This window comes from Geotrypetes seraphini, chromosome 6 (genome assembly GCF_902459505.1).
Source record: "Geotrypetes seraphini chromosome 6, aGeoSer1.1, whole genome shotgun sequence".
Lineage (NCBI taxonomy): Eukaryota > Metazoa > Chordata > Amphibia > Gymnophiona > Dermophiidae > Geotrypetes > Geotrypetes seraphini.
Genome location: NC_047089.1, coordinates 181,490,162 through 181,508,284, shown reverse-complemented (window position 1 = coordinate 181,508,284; position 18,123 = coordinate 181,490,162). Strand labels below are relative to the sequence as shown.

Genomic DNA, 18,123 nt, shown 5'->3' with positions numbered 1-18,123 from the left:
CGCGAGGGGGTGCTACTCTTGACCTCATCCCAAACGGATTAGGGGGGCCTGCAAGAGGGGTAGAAGTGGGAGGACCACTAGGCAACAGTGATCACAACGCGATCAGATTCACATTAGAAAGGGGGACACCCATAGTAAGGAGGACCGCAACAACTGCGCTCAACTTCAGGAAAGGGAACTATGTTGCTATGAGGGAAATGGTGGGGAGGAAGCTCAGAAACATCTTTACGATGGAGACTGTAGGAAGCGCCTGGACCCTATTCAGGGACACCCTGCAGGAAGCACAAAGAATGTACATCCCCAGTTTCAGGAAAGGCTGCAAGAACAAGCGGTCAAAGGACCCGGTTTGGATGTCAACTGAAGTAAAGAGGGCAATAAATGACAAAAAAGTATCCTTCCGGAGATGGAAAAAGGACCCAACGGAGGAAAATCAACAGGCGCACAGGAAATGCCAAAAGGAATGCCACCGAGAGGTTAGAAAAGCAAAAGGGGAATACGAAGAGGGGCTGGCCAGGGAGGCGAAAAACTTCAAGGCATTCTTCAGTTACGTAAAGGGGAAGCGACCAGCGAGAGAGGAGGTGGGGCCGTTGGACGATGGGGATAAGAAGGGAGTGATTAAGGAGGATAAAGAGGTAGCTGAGAGGTTGAACACGTTCTTTTCGTCGGTTTTCACGAGCGAAAACACATCTAATATACCGGACTCAGTGGAGCTCATGAGTGGGGAACAGGCCGAAAAATTGGAGCACATAGAGGTAAGTAAGGAGGATGTCCTCAAACAGATAGACAGGTTAAAATGCGGCAAATCACCGGGCCCGGACGGGATCCACCCAAGGGTTCTGAAGGAACTAAGACAAGAAATAGCGGGCACAATCCAGCATGTTTGCAACCTATCCTTGAAAACTGGAGAGGTACCAGAGGACTGGAAATTGGCGAATGTCACACCTATCTTCAAGAAGGGATCGAGGGGTGACCCCGGGAACTACAGGCCGGTGAGCCTGACTTCAATTATAGGGAAGATGGTGGAAACTATGATCAAGGACGGCATTTGCGAGCACATCGAGAGGAATGGCCTACTGAGAACAAGCCAGCACGGATTCTGTAAGGGAAGGTCGTGCCTAACGAACCTTCTGTACTTCTTTGAGGGAATAAGCAGTCGGGTGGACAATGGGGAACCCATAGACATCATTTACCTCGATTTTCAAAAGGCTTTCGACAAGGTGCCACATGAAAGGCTGCTTAGGAAGCTGTGGAACCACGGGGTGGGAGGGGATGTGCACAGATGGATCAAGCACTGGTTGTCGGGTAGACTGCAGAGGGTCGGAGTAAAGGGCCAATATTCTGACTGGCGGGGAGTCACGAGCGGTGTGCCACAGGGATCAGTGCTGGGGCCGTTACTCTTCAACATATTTATCAATGACCTGGAAAAGGAGGCAAAGTGCGAGGTTATAAAATTTGCAGACGATACCAAATTGTGCGGCAGAGTTAGGTCCAGGGAGGAGTGTGAGGACCTGCAAAGGGACCTGGACAAGCTGGAAGACTGGGCAAACAAATGGCAAATGCGCTTTAACGTGGAAAAATGCAAGGTCATGCATATAGGGAAAAAGAACCCGTTGTTCAACTACAAATTGGGGGGGGGCATTGTTGGGAGACAGCAGACTTGAAAGAGACTTGGGTGTGCTGGTGGATGCATCACTGAAGCCATCTGCACAGTGCGCAGCAGCCTCGAAAAAAGCCAACAGGATGCTGGGCATCATAAAGAGGGGCATAACAACCAGGACGCGGGAAGTCATCATGCCATTGTATCGAGCGATGGTGCGTCCACATCTGGAATACTGCGTTCAGTATTGGTCGCCGCACCTCAAGAAGGACATGGTGGTACTTGAGAGAGTCCAGAGGAGAGCAACGAAACTGGTAAGAGGGCTGGAACACTGCCCATACGCCGAGATGTTGGATAGGCTGGGGCTCTTCTCTCTGGAAAAAAGGAGGCTCAGGGGAGATATGATAGAGACCTTCAAGATCATGAGGGGCATAGAGAGGGTGGATAGGGACAGATTCTTCAAACTGAAGGGGACAACAGGTACGAGGGGGCATTCGGAGAAACTGAAGGGAGATAGGTTCAAAACAAATGCAAGGAAGTTTTTTTTCACCCAAAGGGTCGTGGACACTTGGAATGCGCTACCGGAGGAAGTGATCAGGCAGAGTACGGTACAGGGATTCAAACAGGGATTGGACGGATTCCTGAGGGATAAAGGGATCGTGGGATACTGAGAGAGGTGCTGGGATGTAACACAAGTATAGAAAGCTAACCAGGTAATAAGTATAGAAACCCAACCAGGACGTGCATGTGCAAGACCGGAGGGTTAGGACTTCGATGGGAAGATAGGACTTCAATGAGAAACCAAGGTGGCCCCTTCTGGTGATTCAGACAGGTCGTGACCTGTTTGGGCCGCCGCGGGAGCGGACTGCTGGGCAGGATGGACCTGTGGTCTGACCCGGCGGAGGCACTGCTTATGTTCTTATGGTCTAGTAGGCTATCCCCCCCCCTCTGACTTCCCCCCTGGTATCCCCTGGCCGCAAGCCCCTACTACAAGGCCTGGTCTAGTGAGTTGTCCCCCCCTCCAACCTTCCTCCCCCATACCTTTTTTAGAAGACCAGCAGGAGGGATGCTCACTCCCTCCCACCGTCAGGCCCACCTTCTCAAAATAGTGGGCCATTTCCTTCCCAGTGCACCCTGGGAGGGAGAGGCCTAAGATTCTGATTGGCTCAGGTGCCTAAGGCCTTGCCCATAGGAGGGGTCTTAGGCACTTGGGCCAATCAGGGCTTTAGGCTCCTCCCTAGTGTATCCATGGATGTAAAAGGAAGGGGAAGATCTGCCATTTTGAAGAGGTGGGTCTGCCGGCAGGAGGGGTGAGTATCCCTCCTGCCGGTCTTCTAAAAAAGGTATGGGGGGGCGGCGGCCCATTTCACCCACCAGGCTTGGTGTGGTGGTGGGTTGTTGTGGATGGGGGGAACTTGCTGTGTGGGTGTGTGGGGGTTTATAGGCACAGTTCTATGTGTGCTGTGCCCATTTTAAAAAAGCAGCCTCTGCTCTCCCTGCTAGCCAGTTCAGGCAGGGAGAGCAGGGGCTACATTTGTTTTTGACAGGCAGGCAGGAGGAGGAGGAGAAGCTAGTGATTTTTCTTGGAGCACAGCTCCTCCCCCACTTTACCGGCGATTTTCCACACATACAACATGTATATAATTTGCATGCTATTGTGCTGAGAATCACCAGTAAAACAAAAATCATTCCTACCATGGTATTTTTTTACCGTGGTGTAGGAGTTTAGAGAATCTGGCTGTTATACAGGTGATATCACTGGCACAGATACATTTTCTCTACCTTAGTCTGCTTGTTGGGAAGGGACACAACCCTTTCATGTGGACTGGTCTAACTGAATGAAAAGGAAAGGGAATTTAAATTTGGCAAACTCAACAGAAGCAGAAAACAAAGTTCTTTCTCTTTCTTAACTCTATACCAAAACCTTACCAGTTCATTAATTAATACTGAGAGCCCCTTTTACAAATCCACGGTAGCAATGCTGCCACGGTTAATGCTCCAAAACCCATATGAATTGAATGGGCTTTGGTGCATTTACCACAGTTTTGTAAAAGGGGCCCCGAGTGTCTTATGTCACAACAGAGACGTTTAGAAACTTGATTAGATTGTAAGCACCGTCGAGCGGGAATTGTCTCTTACATGGTTATTGTAATGTACAGCGCTACATGCATAAAACTGGCAGCACTATAAAAATGATAATTAGTAGTAGTGGTAGACTCCAAGAGCCTTTGAAATCTCAGCACTCCTATCCCCATCCATCAAGGAATGATAAAACATTAGAGTGCTCCTTCCCTGGGCCAGAGTGCTACTTTACAGTGCTCTCATCCTGTCCTCTTCCACACTGGGATGTAAGCACTAGCTTCATATCTCTCTCAGCCCTACCTGGCCAAGAAATAAGACACTCAAGCTTACACAATACACATTATTTTAGAGAAGCACAACAGACACCATGGCACTGGTCATTAATTTATAATTACTATAATGAATTTACAAAAAAATACAGGCAACAGCATTAAGGTACTGTACATTTCAGTCAAAAGCAAATTCTTTCCTTTGTTCAGATATAACTCACTGTTTTACAGATAGTGTTTCAAATAACATGAATAAGCCAGAATCCTCATACCTGTATCTAATATCATCCTTTCTTCTAAAGCAGTTCCAAGTCTCCCCTGCATGCCATCATTTAAAACGTGCTCCAGATTTCCACTCCAAATGCAATTCTGGCCACAAGCATCCTCAGAGCCTTTAAAATCCTTTCTAAAGATGAATGTTAAGTAGCATCACCACACCCCACTATCCTAATGATGACATGTCTGTTTGCTTGAATACATGAAAAGCAATGTGGCCAACAACTGCGCAATGCTATCCCACTTTTGACAGCTTAAGAGTTCAGATGGGAATAAGTCTCTTATCATCCCATACTTTTCAAAGTTCTTCAAAAATGGGGAAGAGAAAGAAAATGTATTAATCCTTTTGAATCCAGGCTGAGACATAAAAATTTACACCAAGAGGTTATATCCGAGGCTGAGGGGAGATGATTTGTGTGGAGGCCCATAGAACCAGTCACTACAGAATGGCTTGATCCTGTCTCCTCATCCTTTCTAAGCTCTTTGCTATCCTATTTTCTCAAGTCACTTCCTTAAAGTGAAATTCTGCAGCATTCGTCTGAGAAAAGCAGAACAGCTCTCAGATTTTAATTTTTGCTTTTTTAGCTGGGCAGTAATTGTCAAGAGCTTAGATCCATGTCTACCTTCCTTGGGCTGCAGGTATTATTTCAACTGCTGTTCTAGCCCTGGAGAGACTAAGGTAGGATTCTGTTTTCTTGCGCAGATCAATAATCAGGTCAAACCATTTCAGACAAACTTGCAATCCAGGATTATAAATGCTAGATTAAAAAAAAAAAATGCATGAGCCTTATCTACTAACCTCAAGCACTGGTCAGGAATACTTTGGAACTGAAGCCGAAATTTAAATACTTCAGTTGAACTATGGTTCATAACCTGGCCTTATGTGCTATATAGCCTTGAATCACACCCCAGGTGTTTTATCGTGTTCCAGTCAACAGGGGTAAGAAATTAACTAATGTCCTGGGATAATGTTCTCTGCATTCTAAAGCATGGATAGGGTGTACCTGTGACCAACGCTTACATCTTCCAAAAACAGGAAACCCAATACCAAAGTAACCATCTAAGACCTATGACCATATCTACTGAACTTTTAATGGGCTCTGGGTAAGATCAGCATTTAGAAAATAATCCATTTCAGTTGTTTCCTTACCTAAATCCTCCAAGGCAAAAACACCCTGCAGGAAGAGAGCAAAAGAACAAGCCAGGGAAAGCATTCACATGTAACCCAAGGGGTTAACAGGGCTGCAGGATATACCATGAGCCATAGAAAACCTAATCAATGATCCTGGATTAATGTTGGAAGGATTCTAGAATTTTTATAAGACCTTCTGATCTTTCTCTTGATATAACTGAGTGAGAAACTGAGAGGGGGAATGGAAGTCTAGTGCAGTCTAAAGGATTTCATCAAATCTGAAGTCACAAAGGGTTAGAAGACAAGGTAAAACCAATCAAGCTGCTAGTGGTCAGGAGTGGATCCCACAGCTAGTGAGATAAAAAGCTGCTGAAAGCACAATATGGAGTGATACAAATAATGATCCAAATATTAAGTCCCTTTTCTAGACTTTTCTCTAGGATATAGAAAATATGATGCAATAAGTCATAATAACTTTTTATTTCATTGTGCAACTTGAGACTCATGCCCACAGCTATGGGCGAGGGAAAGTAGACTAGAAACCTCCCCACTACCCCTCAGCTCTTGGAAGGATGCATTTTGTATAGTGTGTTGCCCTTAGCAATATAATGACTTCATCTCTCCCCTCTGCCCCCCCCCCACACACACACATCAAAATCTGCTAGGAGTATCTATGGATTTTATTGTTGTTTCATGAGCCCTGACTTCTGGTATGGCTGATGAATTTCTTTACTCTTCCCTTGTTAAGAGCATAAAATAGCTCCAGGACCCATTTAAGATGCTAGGCATGCAGGAGAAAAATGGGGATTTTAACCATGGGAAAAGCAAGTGCAGAGGGCCCCAGGCCCTGCTGCAAGTGTATGTATGTGTGTGTGTATTGAGTGTGGATGGGGGGGGGAAGTAGTGCACACAGTGTCTGGCCCTACTACAGGAAGATCTAGCTGTAAAAGCAGTTCTGGATTGCACACGGTTACAGGAGAGGAGGGCCATAACCTGCAGGAGGATCCCAGACCAGAGACTTTAAATAATTTGTTTTGTTTTCCTAAAATGTTTTCCTGTGGATGGCACGAGCTCCATCTTCTTCATATTCTTTCTTTGACACCCACATCTTCTTAAAAGTATCCAGCGAGGCTAAAATGGAGCCACTGAATGAGAAAGAGGAGAGAAGGCATTAAAATAGCAGGTTTCTGTGGTAGAGGGAAGAGTTTAACAGAGCAGGAGCAAGGTTAATGGGAAAGGGAAACACTGACAATGAGGAATTAACACAGCTAGTGATCCAGGACTGATACACTGACAGAAGACAAGCGGTTAACACACCAGGATTCCAGGTTAGGTGGGTGCAAGCTGACAGAAGACAAGGGGCTATATAGCACTCTCTCTCTCCACAGCATGAGAACTCTGCACTAGAGAATGACACAGGAAAAGATTTGTCCCCCATCTCCACGAGCTCTGTCTCATCCCTGCAAGCTCTGTCCTCATCCATACAAGCCTCAAAAAGGTACTGTGAAATTTGCACATCCAGTCACATTTCACATGTTTTCACAAATTTATGAATTTTGCAGTAAATTTGCAAACATATCTGTGAAATTTAAATGTTTCTTTTACACACAGAAGTAATAAGAACGGAAAAAATATATTCATTTACAAATAAATTTCCAAGATCATATCCAGCTCTATGTTTTGTATTTTAGCATTTTAAAAGGATTATCAAACTGCTCTCTAAATTTCAATACTTCTCTCTGCCCATACTACAGACTATGACATAGTAACATGACATAGTAGATGACGGCAGATAAAGACCTGAATGGTCCATCCAGTCTGCCCAACCTGATTCAATTTAAATTTTTTTAATTTTTTCTTCTTAACTATTTCTGGGCAAGAATCCAGAGCTCTACCCGGTACTGTGCTTGGGTTCCTATTGCCAAAATCTCCATCAAAACCTACTCCAGCCCATCCAGCCAATGAACAGCTAATAGTCCATCACAAAGCAATCATAGCTATTCTCATTTACAGCAGATCAATAAATAAGGGTACAGGATTTTAGTTTTTCATAAATCATCCTGAAATAAAGCAATGATATGCCACTGAGAATAAAGGGTTCTTAGGGTTATTTCTCAAACATAGATGAATGCAATGCAAAACATCAATAAAACAGATGTTCTGCATTGCACTCATCTGTGTTTTAGAAATAACCCAAAGAACCCTTTATTCTCAATGGCATTCCACTGACAGCAAAGTCCCACTTAGCCAAAAAATTCCACTGCACACTGGATTCCAAGTTCCCTACCACGTGGGTTCAGCGGGAGAAGGCACAAGCCAGACACTGCTTCTCCTTCACCCGCAGCCAGAGGGCCAGCGTTGAGTCTTCAGAGTAGTGGGAGGAAGAAATAGGCAGAAGGAAGGAAAGAAGCATTTTTAATTAGCCACCTTACTATATAGTTGAGGACCACCAATCTGCTCCTCCTGTGCTTCTCAGTTGCCTATTCTGGCTCCATCTCCTCTTCTCAGTTGCTCACTCACCTGCTTCCCAGTCCTGACTCCTGAGTAATTGGGCCCTCTGTGCGATGTTGCAGTGGAGGAGGAGTCGAGGGTAGGGCAGACAAGGCTAATTGGGACCTCTTTGCTGATGCCACAGTGGGGGAGGAGTCCAGGGGAGGAAGAAAAGGAGGAGGTAGCGGGAGTATGGAAAGGTGGACGGACAAGGCCAGTGTCAGTACTGCTGTGGGAGGTAAGCACTTGCCGGGAGTTATGGTAACTGGAAAGTTTTAATTTTCCCCACAGGAGCAAAGCTTTTACCACTTTCACAGGGCGGTGAAAAGCTTTGTTTGAATACCCACGGCATACGGCCCAAATCTTTCCCTGTTCCCGCAATGACGGGTCTCTGTGTCACTCTCTACCCTGCACTATTCAGCATGCCAACATCTCAGTCTTACCCTATCCATGTGGAGTACAGTCTCTCTTGTGGGGCAGATATCTGGAAAGAATATAAAATGCATGTCAATAAAAGTGATCAAAGCATACTAAGCGACAAGTCTCTCATAGGGTCTTGGATTCTCAGGATGCTGCCACCCATTTAAGAACCACAGAGCTGATCATCAGTACCAGAAATCAAGTAAAAGCTGTTTATTCTTCTGCCATACAGAGTTGGCTCCGGAATGTCCAAAATTTAGCAGTCAAGATAATGACAATATAGTAAGTACAGGGATATAGTTGCTCCTTTACTATACCAAGTAGCACTGGCTTCTGTTGAAAGCTTGTGTTACCTTTAACATTTTGAACTCTCTCTTTAAGGCTATTCATGCTATTAGCCCAGAACAGCTAATGGTACTCTTTGATAAGGACATTGTATTTCACTTCTCTTTGTGTTCTAGTACTACCAGTAGCCAAAGAATTTTCCCAGGTAGGAATTCAAGATCGTTGTTTTGCCCGAAGCTACACCCAAGCTGTGGAATAATCTCCTGGCGGAAAATCTTGTATTTTGTCATCAGTTAAAAGCTCAGCTTTCTAGAGAGTATTTGAAGCCAGTTTTGGAGGTACACATGTGGTAAAATAAATAGGGTTTATTCAGTGAATATTTTAAATTAGTCTAGAAGGATTAGCCAAGTAGACAATATTAATTTGGCTGAAATACTAGTTTTTATATGCTAATTTACTCTATTTTATTTGTTTAATGCTGTGATTTTAACTTATGACTAAAGTTTACATTGTATCACTATTTTGTTTATATTCTACATTTATGTTTTGTGTTTTACACTTGCTATTTTTTTCCTGTACTCTGCTTTGTATTTCTTTTGATCAAAAAAGTAGACTATAAATGATGGAATTACATTAAATTAGAATCCTTCATAGCTTTTGATATTTCTGACTATACAGTGTAAAAAAAATTTTAAATAACAAAAACAAGTAGACAGAGCAACATTCCACCTAGCTTCAGTACGAATCTATGTTAATTTTTGATGGCCTTGAGAGATGTCACTGCTAGGCCATTTTCTAGTCCTGCTTGAAGGAATGCCAGGATCACAGAAATTAGCATCGTGAAAGGCTCAACCTGATCTTTGAAACATCAGAGCTGGAAAGTCTTCCAGGTCTTACCTTAGGCTGCAAACGTTGATTGCTTCTTTGCTCGAAGGAGAGTAACAATGACTATTTCAGAATAGCCCTTGCAGTTCAAGGACGTATGCTGAATAGCTACGGCATAAGACCAAAGTGACCTGGATTCTCCATGGACCCTGACTGAAAAGACCCACATGCACCAGTAGCTTGAGGTATCGGTCTCACTGGAGATGCACACCAAGGCTGGCAAGGCCAGTCTGGGATTACAAAGATCACTAGTCCCTAGTGAGACACAATTCTGCAGATGACCCGGCCCACTATAGGCCACGAGGGAAACACATATCAAAGCCTCTTCTCCGGCTAGGTTTGAACCAATGCGTCCAACCGTGCACTTCTCAATTTGCCTCTTCAGCTGTAAAAACTTTTCACCTTTGCATTCTTGGCTGATGCCTTTAGCTCCATCTCTGGCCTTCCCCAGTGTAGCACAATAAGGCTAAACACTCTTCGGAACAGGGACTACTCCCCTGGGTCTAGAGTCTGCTGGCTTAGAAAGTCAGTCTGTATATTTTCCACTCCCACTAAGTAGGTTGCTGGAACAACATCTGAACTTCCAGACATAAGGGAGCACTTCTGGTGTCCCGATCGGTGGCACTGTCGGAGAACACTTGGACTGTCTTTCCTTCCAAATACTGTTCCAATGCCCTCAGTGCTAGGCGAATGGCTCAGAGTTCCAGCTGATTTATAGACCACTTCCTCTGTACAGGATGACCACCACAATGGACTCCACAGCTGAACAGAGGAGATTTGGAGGGGTAAGACCTTTGATAAGGCATCCCCTTGTAGCCACTAATGCAAGCTGTTTCTTGCATTCCCTGTCCGCTGTAAGGAGTGCTCTGCAGGGACTACCTGGAGAGCAGAGCATCCTGGAGAGTACGCATATGCTGGTGTCTAGAGTTTCTGGACCCCTGATAAGATCTCTGAGTGGGGGAACCTGCAAAGAATTGGCAGGAACATTATGAGGGTCAAAAATTGCCTCTTACTCCCCCAGTGGGTTGGTGAGGTCAGTTATCAGGCAGATATTTGGGGTGGCAATCTGTCACACTGGCCATAAGTTCATGAAGGCCCTTACCAAATAGCATCTGCTCTTTGAAGGGCAGTCTGCTTAAGGTGGCTTTGGAGGCTGAATCGCCTGCCCATTGTCTGATCCAGAGCATGCGGTGGGCAGAAACTACATATGTCAACACCTTGTGCATGACTCTAATGATATCATAGAGTGTCTGCCACATAATCCACCCCCTCCAGCACCACCTGAGGAGCAGGCAACCTCCACCTTGGCAAGACTTCGCTGCAACCTAGTATGGCAAGCACATGCCACAAATGAGGCTGCAGTTGCTACTTTGATCTCCAAAGCTAGCACGTCAAACTGCTTCTTAAGAGCCACATCCACCTCGCAATCTTGTGCATCCTTTAAAATCACTTCTCCCTCACTAGGGAGGAAAGTACTTTTAGTTACTTGAGCTGATTAAAAAGCTGCTGAAATTCTGGAGCCATAGAGTAAAGTTTGGACATAGTTTTGGCCACCTTTAGGGAGCCTTTTGGAGTCTCTCACTGTTCACTGACCAGCAGGTGATGTCCGGATGTAAGGGAAAAAAAGGTGGTCTGAGCATTTGTGCTGCTCATGACCATGCACTGTGAGGTGGATGGCTGCTGAGGCTCCAACTTCAATTCCCAGAATGCATCCGTAATGACATGTGGGACAGTAGCCGACTTAAAAAGTCGCAACACCAACAGATCATCTCCCTGGTTGAGAACGATTGCCTCTTGATTCCCAGTTCCTGACAAGGAACCGGAATCCTCCAGGAAGAAAGCTGAGCCCTGGGACAAAAAGGCATGGGGTCTACTACTACTAATCATTTCTATAGCACTACCAGACATAGGCAGCTCGTACATCAAAATACAGAAGCGACAGTTCCTACTAATCTAGTCAAGACAGACAAACTGGACAAGAAGGTGCATCAATACACTGTGCTCAGTTGGGGGAATTACAGAGGGAATGATAAGACAGATATTGGTGCTAAGAAGGTGGACTGGAGTCTGGAATTGAAAGCATCTTCTAAGAAGTGGGCTTTGAGTCTGGATTCGAATACTGCCTGAAACGGAGCCTGACTTATCGAGTCAGGCAGTTTGTTCCAGGCATACAGTGCAGCAAGGTAGAAGAGATGGAGGCCAGAGTTGAGTTGGCTGGATAAGAGTCTAATCTCCAATCCTCTCAGTCTTGCTCTGCTTGGTCACACAGGCTGGGAGCCGGCTTCCTGCATGGCAGAGAGATCTCTCAAAGAGGCATCTTTCCCCAGTCCAATACCAGCATGCTGCCAGGGTTTGGAGATGGAAGACCCTATTTCTGACCCCAGAAACCTTTTTAACCCCCCTCCATTTTTTCCCATAGGGAATAATAGACTGTACTCACAGTGCTACTGGTGCCTGCCTGTGTCAACTTTGCTTCAGCCTGACTGAAGTGGAAAGAACTTTCCGTTTTGAATCCTTGTGGAACAGTCCACACCTGGAAATCTTCGGGCTGCCAGTCAGACTGGAACAGACTGAAAGCTCAACCCCCACAAATTTTTGCAGCGCGATGAGGGGAGTATAAAATGCAGCCGGCTCCCTGAAATTAAAAGGGATTCACACAGGGGCCCCATAGCCTGTGCTCAAGCCTCTATAAATCAGAAGGTGAACAGGCTCCCAAGGGAATGGACCCTAAGCCCCTAAGTAACACAAAGCAGGCTGGCTCATCAGTTATGCCCGGGGGTTGCCCTGCAAGCTGCAGTCTGCCTTCGTGAAGTCTGCATTCTCTCCCAGGCAGAGTAGCCCCAAATATGGGGTCTTCTGGCACCAAAGCCTCCCGAAAATAATGAAAACCAAACAGAGCAGATCAGAATGCCTCTTTTTGATTCACTTTCAGAAGGAAAAACTGAAGAGGTAGCTTACTCCACTGGTGAAGGAGGAGGAGCTGAAAGATGTGATTGACACCCTTCTGCAAGTGGTTCATGCGAGCATGGATTGATTACTTAATGTATAGACTCCTGTGTATATGTAACAGAATTATTCCATATTTCTCATCACCTCACAGAAGTGAGGAGCAGGGGAAATAGACAGATCATTTCTCACACACATACCTTAATCTTGACATCTTTTGGAGCTAATTTCTTCACTTCATTGAGTAAGCGATCCCCAAAACCTTAAACAGAGAGAGATAAGAAAAAGTTATCAAAATCTCCGGAGCAAAAAGGTAGTTTGTTTTCAGAGGACCTCATCTGATCTTTAGCAGCCCTTTCTCAGAATAGGTTTCAGGATCTATGAATACCTACTAAAAAGAGTCTGTGCTCAATAGAGGCCAATTACATTTCAGTTTTGGTTTTTACACCAAAACCATTTTGAAATTCAAATTCGGCCTTGTTTTGGTTTTAGCCAAAAAAGCTGGTGCATTTTCAGCTGAAACAAAAAAAAACTCCCCCTGCCCCTGGACAAAAGCAGCCCCCATTCTCTTCCCCAAAACAAAAGCGGGCCCCACTCTGCCTCTCTGCTAAAAAAAAAAGTGGCCCTCCACCTTACAAACCCTGGTGATCTATTGGTCTAGTTGGGGTAGGCATCTTTCCTGTCTTATTCTGCAGTTCTTTTCCTTTTTCTTGTTGATTTTAATTGTACATTGCTGAGATCTTATTGGCTAAGTGGTATATCAAATTTTTAATAACCTAAATTATTTTTACAAAGTACCTTTAAACAATGTGGATCCACCAGAGAGCACAATGTTTGAAAACAGTGTTCGTCGTAGGTCCATGTCTGACTTCTGGATGGCAAACACCAGCACCTCATGGATCCCTTCACTCTCATCTCCTATAAGATCCGGTCGGAAGAGCAATTCAGGGGCTCGGAAACGGGCAGGACCAACCTGTCACACAGACATATGCTGTGAGTTGTGAGGGTCTCCCATTGTTCTTTACCCTCTCACCCCACCACCAATCTGATGTCAGGAACATTCTCATTACCTCCAGTATTCAGAGACACGTCCTTAGTAAATTAAGACAAAAAGGGAAAGAGGGAGAGATGCAAACAAACGAGGCAATCTTCCAACAAATTGCACATGTGTAAACTTTGCAAGTAGTTTTTTTTAACCTTCCCTCAGCTAAACCTCCCCTTCCTTATTCATTTCTGCATACAGTTCAAGCGTCTATTGTTCAAATACAAATGTATTTACTCTAAACTTCCTGACTACTTTTCTTCTTTTTCTTCTACAGTCTTCCTCAATAACTCTGTTCCTCTAGCAAGTCACACTTATTTGTACCATTCTTTTCTGTTACTAATTTTGATTCTGCTCATTCTTTTTTTTTTTTTTTTTTTTTTTTTTTTTTTTTTTTTTTTTTTAAGATGATCTGTTTTTAAATCTTTATTCATTTTTTTATGTTACAACAAGTGTTACAGATAAACTCAATAGAAACTTAAATACACACTTGACTAACTCATATATTAATATCAAGTTTAACATTAATATAATAATCCCCTGTCCCACCCTCCTTCCCAACCAATAATACATAAATCAATTTTATTGTATATTCTTTAAATATTAATTTAGTATGTGATAATCAAAATTGAAAAACCCACCCCATTTCCCTCTTTACAATTATCTTATCATGGGAAAAATTCATAAGAGAAATCATGTTAACGGTCTTTAGATGTTTCCAGTGTTATTTATGGGAAAAATTATCCTTCATTACAAAAATCGGTTAATGGTCCCCATATTTTTTTAAATTTATTCATGTATCCTTTGTGTGTTGCAATAGCAAGTTCCATTTTATATATGTGGCATACCGAATTCCACCAGAACATATAGTTCAATCTATCATGTTGTTTCCAATTGAATGTAATTTGTTGTATTGCAATTCCAGTTAAAATAAATAAAAGTTTGTTATTACTGGATGAAATTTGGCTTTTTGCTCTCATAGTTGTTCCAAATAATATAGTATCATATGTCAAGGCTACCGGATTTTCTAACATTCTGTTAATTTGGGGCCAAATTGATTTCCAGAATGATAGGATAAATGGACAAAAGAATAAAAGATGATCTAATGTCCCAATTTCAATATGACAGTGCCAGCATCTATTAGATCTTGAACTATCTATTTTTTGTAAACGAGTAGGGGTCCAAAAAGCTCTATGAAGAAGAAAAAACCAAGTTTGTCTCATAGATGCTGACACCGTACATTTTAGCCTCCAAGACCAAAGTCGTGGCCATTGAGATGCACTAATTTGGTGTTTTATCTCAATGCTCCAAATGTCTCTAAGACCATTTTTTGGTTTTTTATTTATATATCCGGATATTAATTTATACCACTGTGCGGCTTTGTGACCTATTGAGTCCATCTGGAAACATAAGAATTCCAAACTGTGATATTTAGCGAGATCTTTCCATTCAGGGAACCCTTTCTGAATAGATTGCTTCAATTGCAACCATTTAAAATATTGTGTTTTATTGAGACCAAATTTTTGTTGCAATTGTGAAAACTCCAGCAATTTATCATTTTTAATTACATCATCCAAAGTGCGAATGCCTGCTATCATCCAATGTTTCCAGATGATTTTAAAACCGCCAACTTTGATCTTGGGGTTTAGCCATATAGTTTGGTTGGTTGATTTACTAATTGGAATTTGAGTAAGATTACTTATGTATTTTAGAGTTTTCCAGGTATCCATAAATATTTTATGATCTTTGTATAACCTTGGCATTTTGATACTAATTACATGATTAAGACGTAATGGAAACATAAGCCTCCATTCTAGCCAAAACCAGTCTGGAATATTATCTGTGGGTTCTGGGAGGATCCAATACATACCATGACGTAAGATATAGGCTTGATGATACCTATAAAAGTTGGGAAAATTTACCCCTCCCTCCTTAATTGGTCTTTGTAATGACGCTAGAGCAATTCTTGGTTTTTTATTAAGCCATATAAATTTTGTCAAAGTCCTATTTATTTTTGTATAAAACGAATCTTGAAAGAAAACTGGTATCATCCCCATTTGGTAACATACTACCGGTAAAATCATCATTTTTACAGTTTGTACTCTTCCCCACCAAGATAAGTGCAAAGGATTCCATTGCTCACACATTTCTATTACTTTTTGTAATAAGCATTTTTCATTAATTTTCATTGTTTCATCTACTGTTTTTGTTATCAAAATTCCAAGGTATTTAATATATTCTTCCTTCCAAACAAAAGGGAATGTATCAAATAAACCTTTTGTACAATGTATATTTAGTGGAAGAATTTCTGATTTATTCCAATTAATTTTATATCCTGAAAATTTTCCAAATTTCTCAATCAATTCAAGTAGATGTGGAATGGTGGATTCTGGATTTTTCAGATATAGTAATAAATCATCTGCGTAAGCAGATATCTTATATTCTTTATCTGAATGAGGTATACCCTGTATCTCCTTAGCTTGTTGGATAGCTAATATTAAGGGTTCTAAAACAATATCAAACAGCAAAGGGGATAAGGGACATCCTTGTCTAACTCCTCTCTGTAGATTAAATTTTTCTGAAAACGTATTATTAATATATAGTCTAGCAGAAGGGGAGCTATACATTGTTTGTATCATTTGTATAAATCCAGGACCTATACCAAACCATTCCATTGCTTGATACATAAAAGGCCATTCTACTCTATCAAAGGCCTTTTCTGCATCTAATGAAATTGCAAAAGTAGGTTCATTCATTTTCTTTGTTAAATATAACATATGGAATGTTAATCTGGTATTGTGAGATGAATGTCTTTGAGCAACGAATCCTGTTTGATGCATACCTATTATATGGGGGAGAGCTTTAGCTAATCTTAGCGCAAGTATTTTTGCTAATAATTTTCCATCTACATTTATTAAAGATATTGGTCTATAGTTTGATACCAAAGTGGGATCTTTATTGGACTTTGGCAAAACAATAGTCAAAGATTCTGCTATAGTGCCTTTAATACAACCTTTATTGAGTTGATATTGATAGAGATTTAATAAATAGGGTAATAAAAAGTTTTGAAATGTTTTATAAAATTCCACTGTATATCCATCACCACCTGGAGCGGATCCAACTCTAAGGGACTTCAAAGCTGTTCCTAATTCTTTTAGTGATATTGGTTCTTCCAAACTTCGTTTTATATGTTCAGGAATTTTTGGACCCTCTAACATTTTTAAAAATTCAAAACCATCTTTTTCTTTATTTGGATAATTTTCAGAAGAATAAAGAGATTTATAGAATTTTAAGAATTGTTTTAATATAGGTTCAATTTGTGTATATGTATTTCCATTTTCATCTTTTATTGCTATTAATTTTGTTTTTCTTTTTTTCGCTTTAAGATAGTTTGCCAATATTCTTCCTGATTTGTTTGAATTACCATAGTACAATGTTTGTTGAGAAAATAAATCCTTCCTAATCATCTTAGATGAGATCTCATTATATTTACCTTTTAATTTTAATAATTCTTGTTGAATAGAATATTCCCATTTTTCTATAAGTTTTGATTCTAAATTTTTTATCTCTTTTTCTAAGATTAAAAATTGTTTTTTAATTTGTTTTTTTAGAAAAGCCGAATAAGAAATTATTTGTCCTCTAATGGTTGCCTTAAAGGCATCCCATAAAGTTTCTCTGTTAATATCATCATTATCATTTATTTGAAAAAATTCTTTCATTTTTATTAGAAGATTTTCACAAAAATTTTTGTCAACCAACATTGTATTATCTATTTTCCAAATTGGTCTGTTATTATTTTGATCTGTAGTTTTAATTTTGATCCACACTCCACCATGATCAGATAGAATAATTGGATCAATGGCTGCTTGTGTCACTTGATGTGCAAGATGTTTTGAAGTAAAGATATAATCTATTCTTGAAAAAGAATTATGAACATGAGAACAGAAAGAAAATTCCCGACCATCAAAATGAAGTATTCTCCATATATCTATTAAATCGCAAGATTGAATCAAATTATCTAGTCCCATAGATTTCATAACTCTACCTGGGTTTTTATCTAATAAAGGATCTATTACAGCATTGAAGTCCCCTGCTACTATAAGATTTGAAGTAGCCAGTGGTATGATCAGTTGTTGAAGAGTTTTAAAGAATTCATTTTGGTTCGAATTAGGGGCGTATATATTGATTAACGTCATGGTAGTATTTCCCATATTCATTTCCACCATTATCCATCTTCCATGAATATCTGAAGCTTTTAGTTTAAATGAAGCAGAGCATTTTTTGTTAATTAAAATAGCAACACCTGCCTTTTTCCCTATAGCTGGTGAGAAAAAACACTGTTTGACCCAGCCTCCTTCTAGCTTTTTAGATTCTATATGTGAGAGGTGGGTCTCTTGTATAAGGCATATATCAGCATCTTGCCTTTTTAAAAATGATAGTGCTTTTTTCCTTTTTATCATATGATTTAGACCGTTAACATTTAAAGACATAATTTTAATATCCATTTATTTTTAAATTTTCAGGTATTAAATTATGTATATTTTCCCAATGTTTTAAGTATTTCATTTCTCTTTTTTCCTTTATTCCCATGATTTCCTTATATATTTCCCTTTTATTCCCTCCCATCCCTCTTATCCCTCCCTTCCCCCCCTTATTAATTACGAAAACTTGGATACGCAGGTTGAGGTTAGATTTAGAT

At 41.3% G+C, this 18,123-nt stretch overlaps 1 protein-coding gene across 1 annotated transcript in view; it reads right to left on the bottom strand.

The window, feature by feature from the left end:
• Positions 1 to 4,050: 4,050 nt before the first annotated feature.
• The window catches only part of LOC117362031 (beta-centractin), a 91,307-nt gene continuing 77,234 nt past the window's right edge, over positions 4,051 to 18,123 (bottom strand). The window contains exons 8-11 of the mRNA XM_033947764.1: positions 13,181 to 13,355; positions 12,583 to 12,644; positions 8,290 to 8,330; positions 4,051 to 6,501 (exon numbers count right to left, since the gene is read on the bottom strand). Coding sequence (XP_033803655.1) covers positions 6,399 to 6,501; positions 8,290 to 8,330; positions 12,583 to 12,644; positions 13,181 to 13,355 — 381 coding nt within the window. The 3' untranslated portion in view covers positions 4,051 to 6,398. The remainder of the gene's footprint in view (positions 6,502 to 8,289; positions 8,331 to 12,582; positions 12,645 to 13,180; positions 13,356 to 18,123) is intronic.